Below are 17,606 nucleotides of genomic sequence, written 5' to 3' on the forward strand. Positions count from 1 at the left end.
CATTGTTAGGGATACGGTTAGGGTTTATATCATGGTTAGGGTTAGGAGTTAGGATTACTGTTAGGATCATGGTTAGGGTTAGGGTTATGGTGAGGGTTTAGTGTTATAGTTAGGGGTAGGGGTTGCATCATGGTTGGGGTTAGGGTTAGGGTTGGGATTATGGTTAAGGTTAGGATTACAGTTATTGTTAGAATTATGGCTAGTGTTAGGGTTTACATCATGGTTAGGGTTATGGTTAAGGGTTAGTGTTAGTGTTAGGATTAATGTTAGGGTTTACATCATGGTTAGGGTTAGGGTTATGGTTAGAATTTATATCATGATTAGGGTTAAATTGTTAGGATTATGGATAGGGTAAGGGGTTATGATTATGCTTAGGGTTAGGGCTTGAATCATGGTTAGTGTTAGGGTTATGGTTTGGGATAGTATTTACAGTTAGGATTAGGATAATGGTAGAGCTTACATAATATTTAGGCTTAGGGTTAGGATTTACATCATAGTCAGGGTTAAGGCTTGGGTTAGGGTTAGTATTTACATCATGGTTAGCGTCAGGATTTACCACATGGTGAAGGTTGGGGTGAGGGTTAGGTTTTAAGTTTAGGGTTGGGGATTATTGTTAGGGTTAGGGTTTAGTAAATTCATGGACTTCTTCTCGCATGTCTATGATTCAATCTGAGATCGATAACATGTAGGAACGAAATTGAAAATCAGATTACATATATATATCAAATCTAACCTACAAATTCTGGTGGATAACGCCAAATCCTTCTCAGCAATGATGTGATGATTGTAATCCTCCTCAACAATGATGCGATGGCTATAATCAAATCTAAGCTACAAATTCTGATGAATGATTGTAATCCTCCTCAGCAATGATGCGATGACTGTAATTGCAAAACAAAGATATCTCAGAGACATAATGGTTTCTTTTAAAGGCAATAAAATTCCTCCCTTCCTTCTTTCTTCCAATCATTGCATGTATTTGTTGCATGTAGCTACTATGTTTGACGTTACATTTTCAATTATAACAATCGCAACATATATTTGGAGGCATAGACAAGGCGTGTGAACAATTTTACATTATGGTCCATGCAACTTTAGTTGGTTCTTGGTCTTCCATCATAGTAATGCTTGGTCTTCCATCATGTTTCTGTTTTCTTTAGTGTTTACACAGAATATTCCACTTTTATTCTATCCTTCACTTCCCCTGTTGTGACTGTAGGAATGCCTCTCGGCGTAATAAAAGGTATGGTCAGGGCATTGGGACCCCCTTAATCTTATAGAAAAATAAAAAGATTTAGGAAAAAAACAAAATGAATTAATAAAGTGAACTATTAGGGTTCACAAAATTAATCTTACTCTTAGTAAAATATTTTCAAGGAAGGAATAAGATGAGTAAAATAAAATAAAAAGATAGTAATGTGTTTATATTACTGTAGAATTGACTATGAGTATAATTGTCTAAGCTTTCACATTTGCACAAAATCAACCAGAACTTTTCCAATTATATTATCCAACAAAAATCTTCTCTCTTACACTTTGATGAAAGTGTGAAACCAACACAACCTACAATAATTTTTAAAGAACTTTTGCCATATTTTAAAAAATATTCAACAAAACAAAACACTAAAAATATAAAACTATAATTGTATGAGTTAAAAAATATGACAAACTAAAATAAAAAAAACCTTCATAGTGATCATGAACAATTTAAAAACTGAAAATAAGAAAAATTGAAACCCAACAATATTTTTCCATATGCAAAACTTGTCATAAAAATATTATGTAACATAATTGCATGAACCATACAATTTGTTCTACAACAACTATAATGAAATTGAATATCAAAACGAATGGGTATTTATCAATATAATCGTTCACCATAAAAAATTGGAACATTATTTTCATATATGAATCAAAGACGCTTAAATGGCCCCAAATGAAGAGTTCTCATAATTTAAAGCTAGAAAAATAAGTTCTAAATAATACTGCAAATTCTTAGCATGAAAAAGATCATGGACATAATTTTTAATAAATGTTAATACAAGGCTTATTGAAGTGCATAATTGCTTAATCACATTTTTTTTTATAACGAACAATGCTTGAGTACAAACTGCAAAGAAGACATTGAATGATACAACGTTAGCAAAAGAAATTATTACACAAAGAAAAATGTTTGAAATCTGTAAATCAAACAGATAATTGAGGAATGGAAGGAATCAAACACTTTAAGCAAACTAATATTTTCCTAAAGAAATATTAAACCAACACTCTAATGTAGTTATTTTTCAAAACGGATTTGACCAATTGTATATTTCAATGTTCTACTAAAATCTTACAGAATATTTGTCTAAATATTGAATATTTATAATCATAATTATTATTAAATCTTACAGAATATTTGTCTAAATATTGAATATTTGTCTAAATATTGAATATTTATAATTACATAATGCAATTTTATTATTAAACTATATAAGAATTGTTTATTGAGTTATTTAATTTAGGTAAAAAATATTTTAAACATTAATTAGTTATATCATTTTAAAAAATTGAATAGTTTTTAAACATATAAATATTAATATGTATTTAAATAGTATAAAAAATGTTTTAATTATTAAACGACGATGATCATAATTATTATCTAATCTAATAGTTAATAATAACTATAGTTTAATTATTATAGAAAATCAAGAATAAAACTAATTAGTTCAATTATAAATAATAATTTTAACTAGTAATTATTTAGTTAAAAAATTTAAATATTTATAAATCAAAAAATAGTTTATTTTAGTTTAAAAAATTTATTTAATTATTAAAGGATGATGATCATAATTATTATCTAATCTAATAATTAATAATAACTATAGTTTAATTATTATAGAAAATCAAGAATAAAACTAATTGGTTCGATTATAATAATCTTAACTAGTAATTTTTTAGTTAAAATTTTTAAATAATTATAAATCAAAAAATAGTTTATTTTAGTTTAATTTATAGTTTAATTGATTTAAATACTTATAATGATAAATTATAATTATTTAAAATTTAAAATTTAAAATTATATCTTATATAAATTTATTTATATAAAAATATAATATTTTAACTTATTAATTATTATTTTAAAATACAAAATTATTACATTTATATTTATAATTATGTAACTATATTTAATATGATTATATTCACTTCATACCTAATAATAAAATTTATTATGTTTTTAACTTTTCCCACTTTTTTGTATTAGTATAAGTTGCACATTTTAATTTATTTGTATTTTAAAACGAAATAATTTGCCTAAACATTTGCTTTAAAATTAATTTATAAGAAAATTTAAACATGATAAATTTATTTTAACATACCTAAAAAATTGGCTAAAAAATTCATTCATATAATGAATCCCCAAAATCTAAGATAAATAATTTATATAATTTAGAAACTTAAAAATCATACATCTTAACTTATAAAAATTAAAATATATATATCAAAAAAAAAATTCATAATTTTAATTTATGGAGAAACATTTAATAATAAGAAGTTAATAAGAGAATAGATTTTTTCAGCCCTGGTAATAAATATTGTAATGCTATTAAGGGTCTCTTAGTTTTCATATTAAACAATATAATGCAAATTGTAGAAGGTTTGGTAACCGTTTTCCATAAGAATGTTGATTGGCTACATAACTCATTCGGATTTGTTATCATGAAAGGGAGACATGTTTGCACATTTTGGAGTTGTGCACAATGAATCTACAACGAATGGCCAGATGGTTAGAGGAAAGCGAATTTTAAGAGAGCAAACCGTATTCTACATTGTTTGAGCTGGACGATTTTGTTGGGCGATGAAGAAAATTTGAATGGCTATGATTTAATTTATTTACCAAGATTTCAGCAGGAGTTTTTATTGACATAGGTTAACTGAGGTGTATAGGGGTGGCCGTGATTGTGGGTTTACACTTCTAGGCGTAAAGAAAAAATCTCAACCAAACCCAAATCACACATAGTGTACTGACCTCTATTGATGTAATTAATAATATTTCTGTTAGAACTTTTCCACAAATAATAGCTTATCGGCTAGCTACCTTCTAACTAAATATGCATTCTTGAAAATTCTCATTTTTTATTACTTTTAGTATCTAATTATTAAAAAAAACTATGATTATATAATTTTGACTTTAATTTTGATTAGTAATCATATCTTCCATGCATCATCATTTCGATAATGTTGGAATTGAACCTAATAGTAAAAACAATACACTCCTTTAGTTTACATTTTTTTACTTTCTCTTTTCGTTTGTAGTTGAATGTCTAACGAATGTCTTTTTTTTTTTCAAGGGTTCAAAATGCAAATGTCTATGATACCATATTAAAATGGAACATACGAAATAATGAAAACTAAACCGTGATTATACAATAATAATACCAAATAATAATTAATTAATATTTAAAAAATTACAATGTATTATTTAAATGCGTATACATTCTTGAACAACTTTCTTGAAAACTTTCGAGGACTCGCATAAAACTAACAAAACATTTTAATACTACCACCAAATCAAAACCTAGGAAAAACCAGGTTCTAAGATTCGAGGAATAGATAATCTGTGTACCCGACGACAGGATCGGAAGTATAAAATGTTTCTCTATCATATTTATTGAGTGGTGCGTTCAACTCAAATCTTTTTGGCAAATCTGGATTTGCCAAAAACAGTCGCCCATAAACCACTAAATCTGCTTTGCCACTGGAAACAGCTTTGTTCCCATCATCTCGATCATAACCTCCTGCAGCCAAAAATGTCCCCTTGAATGCTTTCCTCATCGGAATTAGGCTCTTATCACTCGCTATTGTTCTCTCCAAATTAAGCAACCGGGGCTCAACAAAATGCGCATATAAAATGTTGTATTTATTCAGAGCCTCTGCCATGTAAAGTCCCAGCGCCTCCGGATTTGAGTCCTGGGGATCATAAAAGGGAGAAAGCCGAATTCCCACATGCTCTGCTCCAATTTCATCTACCACTGCTTCCACAACTTCAACTACAAATCTGCAACGATTCTCCAATGTTCCTCCATAGCGATCGGTTCGATCGTTTACACTGTCCTTCATGAACTGGTCGGGAAGGAACCCATGGGCCCCATGGATTTCAACACCGTCGAACCCTGTTCAAAAGGGTACTGATTATATCAACAAAACGAACATTCTCTTCTTCAAATCACCATATATAGCCACAGATAAGAATAAAAACATACCCGCATCTATTGCATTTCTGGCAGCATTTCGAAAATCTGCGACAATATTGGGAATTTCCTCTGTTTTCAAAGGCCGAGGAGTTGAGAAGTCTGCCACATCCTTTCGATTTGGTAAAGGGACTTTTCCAGATATTGGTTTGCTCGAGGACGAAACTGGAGATTGGCCATTAGGCTGATAATCTGCATTGCAATACATATTATACATCTAATGTTTCTTTGTTTTGCAGGACAATCAACCAAATTGAAGAAAACAGGGGAAAGCATGTAAATACTGACCTACATGAGAATGTCTTCCCATATGCCATATTTGACAGAAGAAAATTCCCCCTTTGTCATGAACAGCCTTCACAATGGGCTTCCACGCATCAACCTGCTCCTTTGTCCATATTCCAGGCGAATCCACAAGCCTGCCATTAAAAGAGAATTATATATCAGTAATCATTCAGAAGTTTGGAATAAGGAAAAATTGAAAAGAAGGTGAGTGGAGTCCCGACCCACCCCTGAGCAGTATCAGAAACCCCTGTTGCCTCAGCGATCAACAAGCCCCCGCGGGTTGTTCGCTGAGAGTAGTACAAAATTGCATGCGGTTGAGGAATGTTGTTGTAGGATCTTTGCCTGGTTAGAGGAGCCAAAACCACTCTGAAACCACCCCCCCAAATAAAAAATTGTTAGGTAAAAAGATCAAATTTGTTGGTGCAACACAAGTGAAAAATCAATTTTGATTTGAAGAAGAAATACCTGTGAGCCAAATTGAAGGGACCCATTTGGTAGGGCGTTAAAAGTGGCGCTAAGGTGGGCTTAGTTTCAGACATGGTACTGTGCTTGTACAAGTCGAGGCTAGAGGCGAGGATCTGAAATTGGGCGAGAAGGCATTCAAATTATCAGATATTTTTAAGGCCCAGGCGTGGTGTTGAAACTTAAGTCAAAGGAAAAAACGTCAGTCCCTACGTTTGCACAGAAGTTAAGCAAAAGAAACTTCGAAAGAAGATTCAAAGTTATGGACTCCACAATTATGTTCAAATGAATGGATGCCAATGTCTGCCCTTACGTTCGCATTTAAGGAAAACTTCGAAACGTTTTGTGAATTCAAGACATTGTAGTTATTTCACGGTCGAAAAGTTTGAGTTCGATTCCAATTCATATAAAAAATTGATGAATTTTCAAAATCGTGAAGTTTCTCAACTTTAAAGATTTACTCGCAGATATCATACGTCTGATACCAGCCAGTCAAGGGTCGGTAACGAATCCAGCTATAATCTCCAATTAATGAGATAATTTCACCTATATTACATTCAATTATAAGTCATATCTAATTATAATTTTAACCATTATTTAGTTACACTATCACATTTAATTATAATCTTTAATATTGAAGTTAGTTATACTCTCATATTTAATTATAACTTTTAATATTGAAATCAGCTATACTATCACATTCAATTATAATCTCCCATTGATGACATAATTATGTCGTGTCCACAATTTAAATTTAAAATAAATCAAAGTCATCAACTCAAAGTCAAGCTAACATGTATGTGAGAACTTTCAATCTCTACCCTTTGTTCAAATAAGGAAGATCTTAATCCCCCATTTTCCTTAAATCCATATTTTACCCATTTGAACATCTCCCAAATTGCCACTTGTAAGTTTCTCATTCCCACATGCATGATAATGAATCTCAACCATCTAATCCAAGATCAAATCTTAGCTCTCCATCCCACCTATATCAAATCTATAAATATAATCCATCTTCAAGCATTTCTATCATAAAAAACTCTTAAAAATATATATTGTCTAATTGAGTATTCACAAGCAACCTAAGGCATAATTGAAACATCTACATACACCATTGTGTAGCAATCAAAACAAACCATAGAAGGTACACTATTTTATTGAGTTGTATTTGTACTATCCATAATTCATTTATGCTTTGATTGAGAATAGGGGTCATACATATCCACATTGCACCACTTGCACCTAGTACACTAGTTCAAATTTTTACTCCTTCGTTTTGACACACCTAGTTTTTTAATTTAAATAGAAGGTAATTTTTTTAAATAACACCCATTTTTATTTAAAATTTACTTACTTTTTAAATCAAGTAGTTTAATTCTTTTTCATTTTTTTAATAATGTAGTTCATTTTATATAATTTAATTCTCTATATAGTTAGCTTTATTTTACTTTTTTATAATTTAGTTTGAAAACTTACTTGTGTAGTTTTTTTATGAATAAATTTTTATATTATCATTTATAAAATAATGTTACATATATTGACAATAAATGGTGGATGACAAAAGTTAACACACTTAAAGTCCATATAGGGCTAAAGCCCAAAGCATTAAAATATAAACAATGGTATTAAGTAGTGAGAGTAATAGTCGGGGAGGGGGGTGGAGAAATATCTCATTCATTTGATTTATCCCATACATCAATGGGGTCTAGAGTGTCCATAGTAGGGCCTCACCCATCATTATCCTTATCTAAATCTTTTTTTTTTTGTAGTGCAAGTAGGGAAAAATATAGAATCTAGCCAAGGGAACATGCTAGAACCAAACAAGCTTGAACTTCCATGGGCAAGCCACCAAAAGGCTTGTCCTATAGGTGCAAGAGAATTGTAGCACTAAAGAGTAGGTTGTGGCTAGCCCCATTGTCCATGATCTTATCTTGTAGTTAGGGAAGAAGCTTGTGAGTGAGTCTCCTAGTTAGCTCAAGTAGAGAGGCTACATGCACAATAGCACCTATTGTAATGGTGAAAAAAAGGGTTTCCACCATTGTATGTAGTAAAACCTCTAATTTTTCTTAGGTACCACTACATTAGGGAAAGATAGGAATTTGATAGATCTAAACCTAGTAGATCTATATTTTGATCAAATTTCAGGGGGTCTTGAATGTGACTCTTCTTTCCCTTAAGTTGAATTGAATTATTGAAGATGCAAAATTAGGGTAAATGTGCCGAAATGAAGGTAAAAATGTGGAAACAATGAGCTATAGTCGTCAGATTGAGCCACGAACCTAGATTTTAGCAATGCAAGCAGATTTGAACTTGCTCCCTGAAAGAGCTCCCAAAATGTCAGGATCATGGTGTCAGTCGCCCTAGTCTTCCAAACTTTTCATACTCCAAAGGGGGATTGATTCTTCACTGTAAATAATGCTTATCCTAAAGATCGCAACTCTATACATATTTCCTACACATAGAAAGAAGGGTAAATAGGTTGGGAATAGGGGTTTGCCTAAGTCAAACTTTGGTTTAGGAATTATCCTTGAATGGAATGTTGCAAATAGTAAAATAAATAATGGAAAGATATACCTCAAATCTACAATTGTTGATAATGATGCTTTGCTTCTTGAATGTAATCACACATGTTGTATGAAATGGTATGGACATTACGAAACCCTAATCACACACACATGCTTGCATATGAATGATGTAATTTTCTCCACAATGGTTGAATGAAGAATATGAGCCTTCAAGATCTCTAGAAATGCTTGAACACTTGAATGCTTTAGATCTAATAATTATGATGCTTAGAGTCTTAGATTCAAAATGAGTTGAGAAGGATGCCTTATATAGGGATTTCATAGTTAAAATCACCTTTAGGCCGACCTAGAATTGATATAATTTTGCACAAATCAAGATTTAAACATTATAACTGATAGTCCTAAAAAATAACTGCATAAGAATTTACATTTTTAAGCCTAAATATTGATCATTTTGGTTTTATTGTGTCCTCTATCAAAGTTCAAGGTACAGGGTTTAGGGTTTGTGAATATCCAATATCATTAACACTCCCTTACATGAAACATTTAATTTAATTTTTCTTTTAAATTATATCATTCACCAAGAAAATGGTGTAGCTTCCAAAGATTTCCAAATACATTGAAAACCTTTACCATGAAAGGCATGGTCTGGGCATTGGGACCATTGCAGAAGGTTTTGGTAACCATTTTCGTAAGAATGTCAATCGGTGATTCAATTACATAACTAATTCGGATTTGTTATCATGAAAGGGAGACACGTTTTCACATTTTGGAGTTGTGCACAATAAATCTATAATGAATAGTCAGATGGTTAGAAGAAAGTGAATTTTAAGAGAGTAAATTGTATTCTGCACTTTTTGAGTGGACGATTCTCTTGGGTGATGAAGAAAATTTGAATGGCTATGGTTTAATTTATTTACGAAGATTTTATTGGGAGTTTTAATTGACACAGATAACTGAGGTGCATAGGGGTGGTTGTGACTATAGGTTTACGCCTTTCAGCGTAAAGAAAAAATCTCAACCAAACTTAAATCACCCATAGTGTATTGACCTCTATTGATGTAATTAATAACACTCACACCTTTTCTAATAGCATGTTTTTTTTGGCGATGGCAAAAATTCTCAACATGAGACATCACATTTCGATGCAAAATTTCCACAAATAATAGCTTACAGGCTAGCTAACTAGTAGCTAAATATGCACTCTTGAAAATTTTCATTTATATTACTTTTAGCATCTAATTATTAAAAAAAACTCTATGATTATATAATTTTAACTTTAATTTTGATTATTAATCACACCTTCCATACATCATCATTTCTATAATGTTAAAATTGAATCTAACAATAAAAATAATAAAAATAATATACACTCCTTTAGTTTACATTTTTTCTTTCTCCTTTCGTTATTTGTAGTTGAATCTCTTCATTTTTTTCTAAAGGTTCAAAATGCAAATACCATATTAAAATGGAACATACAAAATAATGAAAACTAAACCATAATTATACAATAATAATAGCAAATAATAATTAATTAATATTAAAAAAAATTACAATGTATTATTTAAATGCGTATAACATTCTTGAACAACTTCCTTGAAAACTTTCAAGGACTCACATAAAACTAACAAAACGTTTTAATACTACTACCGAATCAAAACCAGGTTCTAAGATTCGAGGAATGGATAATCTGTGTACCCGACGACAGGATCGGAAGTATAAAATGTTTCTCTATCATATTTATTGAGTGGTGCATTCAACTCAAATCTTTTTGGCAAATCTGGATTTGCCAAAAACAGTCGCCCATAAACCACTAAATCTGCTTTGCCACTGGAAACAGCTTTGTTCCCGTCATCTCGATCATAACCCCCTGCAGCCAAAAATGTTCCCTTGAATGCTTTCCTGATCGGAATTAGGCTCTTTTCACTCGCTATCGTTCCCCCCAAATTATCCATCCTGGGCTCAACTAAATGCGCATATAAAATATTGTATTTATTCAGAGCCTCTGCCATGTAAACTCCCAGCGCCTCCGGATTTGAGTCATGGGGATCAAGGAAGGGAGAAAGCCGAATTCCCACATGCTCTGCTCCAATTTCATCCACCACTGCTTCAACAATTTCAAGTGTAAATCTGCAACGATTCTCCAATGTTCCTCCATAGCGATCGGTTCGATCGTTTACGCTGTCCTTCATGAACTGGTCGGGAAGGAACCCATGGGCCCCATGGATTTCAACACCGTCAAACCCTGTTCAAAAGGGTACTGATTATATCAACAAAATGAACATTCTCTTCTTCAAATCACCATATGTAGCCACAGATAAGAATAAAAACATACCCGCATCAATAGCATTTCTGGCAGCATTTCGAAAATCTGCGACAATATTGGGAATTTCCTCTGTTTTCAAAGGCCGAGGAGTTGAGAAGTCTGCCACATCCTTTCGATTCGGTAAAGAGATTTTTCCAGATATTGGTTTGCTTGAGGACGAAACTGGAGATTGGCCATTGGGCTGATAATCTGCATTGCAATACATATTATACATATACTGTTTCTTTGTTTTGCAGGACAATCAACCAAATTGAAGAAAACAGGGGAAAGCATGGAAATACTGACCCACATGAGAATATCTTCCGGTATGCCATATTTGACAGAAGAAAATTCCCCCCTTCTCATGCACACCCTTCACAATGGGCTTCCACGCTTCAACCTGCTCCCGTGTCCATATTCCAGGCGAATCCACAAACCTGCCATTTTAAGACAATTATATATCAGTAATCATTCAAAAGTTGCAAATGAGGAAAAATTGAAATGAAGGTAAGTGGAGTCCTGACCCACCCTTGAGCAGTATCAGAAATCCCCGTTGCCTCAGCGATCAACAAGCCGCCGGGGGTTGTTCGCTGAGAGTAGTACAAAATTGCATGCGGTTGAGGAATGTTGTTGTAGGATCTTTGCCTGGTCAGAGGAGCCAAAACCACTCTGAAACACCACCCCCCCCAAAAAAAAATTGTTAGGTAAAAAGATCAAATTTGTTGGTGCAAAAAAAGGGAAAAATCAATTTTGATTTGAAGAAGAAATACCTGTGAGCTAAATTGAAAGGACCTATTTGGTGGGGCGTTAAAAGTGGCGCTAAGGTGGGCTTAGTTTCAGACATGGTACTGTGCTTGTACAAGTCGAGGCTAGAGGCGAGGATCTGAAATTGGTTGAGAAGGCATTCAAATTATCAGATATTTATAAGGCCCAGGCGTGGTGTTGAATCTCAAGTCAAAGGAAAAAACGTCAGTCCCTACGTTTGCACAGAGATCAAGCAAAAAACACTTCGAAAGAAGATTCAAAATCATTTTAAAGTCAATGGATGGAAACTTCTATACGTTTTGTGAATTCAAGACATTGTAGTTATTTCACGGTCGAAAAGTTTGAGTTCGATTCCAATTCATATAAAAAATTGATGAATTTTCAAAATCGTGAAGTCTCTCAACTTAAAAGATTTACTCGCAATATCATACGTCTGATACCAGTCAAGGGTAGGTAACGAATCCACCTATAATCTCCAATTAATGAGATAATTTCATCTATATTACATTCAATTGTAAGTCATATCTAATTATAATCTTAACCATTATTTAGTTACACTATCACATTCAATTATAGTCTTTAATATTGAAGTTAGTTATACTGTCATATTTAATTATAACTTTTAATATTGCAATTAGATATACTATCACATCCAATTATAATATCCTATTAATGAGATAATTATGTCGTATTCACAATTTAAAATAAATCAAAGTCATCAATTCAAAGTCAAGCTAACATGTATGTGAGATCAATCACCATGTCATAATCACACATTGCATTATTTGTCTCACGTTTGTGAGAACTTTCAATCTCTACCCTTTGTTCAAATTAAGAAGATCTTAATCCCCCAATCCCATTTTCCTTAAATCCATATTTTACCCATTTGAACATCTCCCAAATTGTCATTTGTAAGCTTCTCATTCCCACATGCATGATAATGAATCTTAACCATCTAATACAAGATCAAATCTTAGCTCTCCATCCCACCTCTATCAAATCTATAAATATAATCCATCTTCAAGCATTTTTATCATAAAAACTCTTAAAAATATATATTGTCATATTGAGTATTCACAAGCAACCTAAGGCATAATTGAAACATCTACATACACCATTGTGTCCATAGAAGGTACTATTTTATTGAGTTGTATTTGTACTATCCATAATTCATTTATGCTCTGATTGAGAATAGGGGTCATACATTTCCATATTGCAACACTTGCACCTAGTACACTAGTTCAAATTTTTACTCCTTCATTTTGACACCTAGTTTTTTAATTTAAATAGAAGGTAATTTTTTTAAATAACACCTATTTTTATTTAAAATTTACTTACTTTTAAAATCAAGTAGTTTTAATTCTTTTTAATTTTTTTAATAATGTAGTTCATTTTATATAATTTAATTCTCTATATAGTTAGCTTTATTTTACTTTTTTATAATTTAGTTTGAAAACTTACTTGTGTAGTTTTTTTATGAATAAATTTTTATATTATCATTTATAAAATAATGTTACATATATTGACAATAAATGGTGGATGACAAAAATTAACACTTAAAGTCCATTTATGGCTAAAGCCCAAATCATAAAATATAAACAATGGTATTAAGTAGTGAGAGTAATAGTTGGGGAGGGGGGAGGAGAAAGATCTCATTCATTTGATTTATCCCATACATCAATGGGGTCTAGAGTGTCCATAGTAGGGCCTCGCCCATCATCATCATCCTTATCTAAATCTTCTTTTTTTGTAGTGCAAGTAGGGAAAATATAGAATCTAGCCAAGGGAACATGCTAGAACCAAACAAGCTTGAACTTCCATGGGTAAGCCACAAAAAGGCTTGTCATGTAGGTGGAAGAGAAGTGTAGCACTAAAGAGTAGATTGTGGCTAGCCCCATTGTCCATGATCTTATCTTGTAGTTAGGGAAGAAGCTTGTGAGTGAGTCTCCTAGTTAGCTCAAGTAGAGAAGCCACATGCACAATAGTACCTATTGTAATGGTGAAAAAAAGGGTTTCCACCATTGTATGTAGTAAAACCTCTAATTTTTCTTAGGTACCACTACATTAGGGAAAGATAGGAATTTGATAGATCTAAACCTAGTAGATCTATATTTTGATCAAATTTCAGGGGGTCTTGAATGTGACTCTTCTTTCCCTTAAGTTGAATTGAATTATTGAAGATGCAAAATTAGGGTAAATGTGCCGAAATGAAGGTAAAAATGTGGAAACAACAAGCTACATTTTTCAGATTGACCACGAACCTAGATTTGAGCAATGTAAGCAGATTTGAACTTACTCCCCAAAAGAACTCCCAAAATGTCAGGATAGTGGTGTTGGTCACCCTGGTCTTCCAAACTTTTTGTACTCCAAAAGGGGATTCATTCTTCACTATAAATAATGCTTATCCTAAAGATCGCAACTCTATACCTATTTCCTACACATAGAAAGAAGGGTTGGCAATAGGGGTTTGCCTAAGTCAAACCTCGACTTAGGAATTAATGTCGAATGGAATGTTGCAAACACTAAAATAAATAATGGAAAGATATACATCGGATCCACAATTGTTGATAATGATGCTTTGCTTCTTGAATGTAATCACACATGTTGTATGAAATGGCGTGGACATGACAAAACCCTAATCACACACACATGCTTGCATATGCATGATGTAATTTGTTCTGCAATGGTTGAATTAAGAATATGCAGCCTTTAAGATCTCTAGAAATGCTTGATGATGAATGCTTGAACACTTGAATGCTTTAGATCTAATAATTATGATGCTTGGAGTCTTAGATTCAAAATGAGTTGAGAAGGATGCCTTATATAGGGATTTCATAATTAAGATCACCTTTAGGTCGACCTAGAATTGATATAATTTTGTACAAAGCAAGATTTAAACATTATAACGCCAGCAAAACATGATCCCAAAATTTGGGGAGAAAAAGTTAAGACCATGGTGTTGTGCCATGGTTTGACTGATTTTTTTTCAAATTTTTAGGGATGCAAGGTATCATGATTACAAAGTCAACCCTAGCTCGGTGAGACAATTCAAGGTTTTGAGATATGCAAAATATTTTTTGGGAGTTGAAATTAGGGTAGGATTAAGGAAAAATCAAAATAAAATGATAAAGGGCACACCTAGAAATAAGGGCCCAAATACGAGTGTGATGATGTAAAAAAGTGAAATAAGACCCATGATATTGAATTAAATATTAATTAATTGCAATGGAGGTCCTATAATGCATAGAGGATGGGGACATACTAAAATAGGTGCTAGGAGAGTGTGAAATCGGACACACTAATAAAGGATGTGCAATTGACGACACTACATTTAGCCCCCACTTTAGTGGAGTATGAGCTTACGATCATACTCTTAGTAAAGTAGAAAGATGAGATGAGAGAGAGGAGAAAATAGGAGCGCAATCACAAGGAGATAAGACTTCACTAATTTTGAGAAACCAAGCCCCCAATCATAGGATCTTAACTTGCACAATCATATGCAAGGACACATAACACAAAAGGTTAGTACTAAAAACAAGACCTCAAGTCAACTAGCTAAAGAGACCTCGATAATAAAAATATCTCAACCACTAATATCATTCTTGAAAATTGCCATCTCAAGAGCACAAGTGATCACATAAAAGAGCAAAGCACGCATCATCCCTGAACTACAAATAGCAAACTTATGAGCTCATGAGAAGAGAAGAGAGGAGCATGAATACACCTTAGATGTGTTTTTCTAGATGATCCATGAGAAAAATGATGAGAGAGGACATATATACTCACCCCTAGATGTGTTTTTCTAGGTGATCCATGTTGGGGAGGAGGGTAGGAATAGTCTAGCTATGTTTTGTTAGTTCCAATCATCCTCGTGTGTGTGTACAAGTGATGTCTGGTTTCAAGTATATAACACCTCATATAAGAGTTTGTTTCTTCTACTTTCTAGTGTGCATCAACCTGTTTAAGACATGTAATGTAAATGCAAATGCCAAGGGATGAATCTGTAAATGTCAAGGGGCAAATGACAGATACATGCCTGGTTTCGAGGACATCCCACATGTAAGAGTTTGTTTTCTCTAGTTTTGGTGATGTGTAACCCTGCTTAAGACATATATCAATGTTGCATCTTGTTTCAGTCATGAAACATCTCACTTTAAGAGTTTGTTTTCTTTGGTTCTGAGGATGAACACCCATTTAAGACATGCAAAGATATGGAATAATATGGTACAAAAGGAGCGATATTGGTGCCCACCCCCTTAAGATGTCAAGATAGCCCTATGTTGATGTCTTAAGAAATCTTAGAGACAAGGATACCTAACCTTCAATGCTAAGGAGATATCCTTTAGACACCAATGTTCATAAATCCAAGCTAAAGAGGGAATACTCTTATAAGCAAGGATAAGATAGTTGAAAAAGAGATATCTTGCAACAAGTGTAAAGGGGATCCTTGGAGGAGAAGAGATCCGTGCTCAAAAGACATCTACCTCTAAGAGGATTTTTAAGAATAACATCTTCTACCAAAAGAACGGAAGAAGAACAAGAATTCATACCTTCCTCCTATTGCTAGGTGAAAGAAATTCTTGATGAAGGATGACACACTTTTGACCCAATGTGAGGGGTAAATTTATGATAGATGTATATTACCAAGTGAAAAAGAGGTTGTCATCAATGATACACACCTCTTGCATAAGAGGGAATCCTTGAACAAACAACAACTTCACACAAGGAATGACTTCAAATCATAAACAAACACCACTCAATAAAAAAAAGTGGATCCTTAGAAAGGATAAGAGAGAGATCATTACCCCCCAAGTGTAGGGACAATGAGAATAATTACACAACCTCTAAGGATAGGTTAAACATAAGCAAATTGTACAATATACTTACACAAATGAACATTGAATGCAAGAAAAGACATTAATATATGTTAATTACAACTGTAAAGAAGAGGTAATATTCAGAGAGAAAGAAAGAATTAGAAAAAGGATCACAAAATCCCTTAAGGAGAGATTAACCATAAGAGATATACAATTCCATTCAAGAAAGGACATCAAAGTATGAAAACTGCAACCCCTAAAGGAAATAGTGAAACCATGAAAGAAGATAGGACAATATTATGATGACGGTCTGATGACAGCTAGACAACCATCAAATTTAACACAGTATTTTGCTGACGTCAGCACTACATCAACCATTTTTTGAAAAAATTTCAGCCCCCTCTCATTGAGCTTTTTGGTTTTGCAGGCCAACTTTGGAGGCCCATAACTTGCTCATTTTAGCTCCTTTTTTGGTGTAATTTTTTTTTTATTTGGGCTAATTTTTCATTCTCTTCGCAGTGGTGGTGATTTTTTTTTGATTTTGGTGGACATGTTTTTCACCATTTTTAGTTTTTCATGACTATAGCTATCCAATCCTCAATTTTACAACTTTAGAGGCTTCGCTCGGGCTCATACGACCTCCTTTTTCAAGTACCATTTTTTTTTAAAGTGCATAATTTTTTCGTCTACTTTCACATGGTGCTATCAAATTTTCACCATTTTGAGTAGAAATTGTACTTTCAGTATTTAGCCATTCTTGGCGTATTTGCTACTTGTATTTTGCTTGGATCTCAGTTTAGATCACTTGCAGTATTTTTTGGAGTCTCTTATAGCCTATTTAACACTTAAGGGGAGGTGTTGATGTAATTATTTATTCATATAGGATATAATTACACCTTACTTAAGTTGACTTAGGGTAATTCATTTCATAGTAGTTTGGAAATGAGACACTTAAAGAAGTGTGCACATAGGGATAATGTATGTAGGAGAAATTCCAACTTCGGTGGGTGATCCACCTCTTGTAGAATATTTTATTATTTCTCCTACCTACCCCTACCTATCCTTGTTTCTCATTGAGCCATATGTCATGATTGTGTACTCACATATCCATATTGCCTTGCCTTTATGAGCAGGCTCATCTACATTGTATGTAATTTTTGATGATCCAGTTGATCAGTATTTTGCATCTTGATTATAATATAGTTTATTCTCATCA

General features: G+C 32.8%; 2 protein-coding genes across 2 annotated transcripts; both read right to left on the reverse strand.

The window, feature by feature from the left end:
* Positions 1 to 4,451: 4,451 nt before the first annotated feature.
* LOC131066984 (putative 12-oxophytodienoate reductase 11) lies at positions 4,452 to 6,172 on the reverse strand. The gene is made up of 5 exons (XM_058001887.2): positions 5,982 to 6,172; positions 5,742 to 5,882; positions 5,520 to 5,650; positions 5,244 to 5,423; positions 4,452 to 5,153 (listed from the first exon to the last, which is right to left on the reverse strand). The coding sequence occupies exons 1-5, from the start codon at positions 6,053 to 6,055 to the stop codon at positions 4,576 to 4,578; spliced, it is 1,104 nt and encodes a 367-aa protein (XP_057857870.2). The 5' UTR covers positions 6,056 to 6,172; the 3' UTR covers positions 4,452 to 4,575.
* A 3,845-nt stretch (positions 6,173 to 10,017) lies between these two features.
* Positions 10,018 to 11,965, reverse strand: LOC131066982 (putative 12-oxophytodienoate reductase 11). Its single transcript, XM_058001886.2, has 5 exons — positions 11,579 to 11,965; positions 11,337 to 11,477; positions 11,115 to 11,245; positions 10,839 to 11,018; positions 10,018 to 10,748 (listed from the first exon to the last, which is right to left on the reverse strand). The coding sequence occupies exons 1-5, from the start codon at positions 11,650 to 11,652 to the stop codon at positions 10,171 to 10,173; spliced, it is 1,104 nt and encodes a 367-aa protein (XP_057857869.2). The 5' UTR covers positions 11,653 to 11,965; the 3' UTR covers positions 10,018 to 10,170.
* Between the last annotated feature and the right edge of the window lie 5,641 nt (positions 11,966 to 17,606).

Source organism: Cryptomeria japonica, chromosome 3, assembly GCF_030272615.1.
Source record: "Cryptomeria japonica chromosome 3, Sugi_1.0, whole genome shotgun sequence".
In the NCBI taxonomy this organism is placed as follows: domain Eukaryota; kingdom Viridiplantae; phylum Streptophyta; class Pinopsida; order Cupressales; family Cupressaceae; genus Cryptomeria; species Cryptomeria japonica.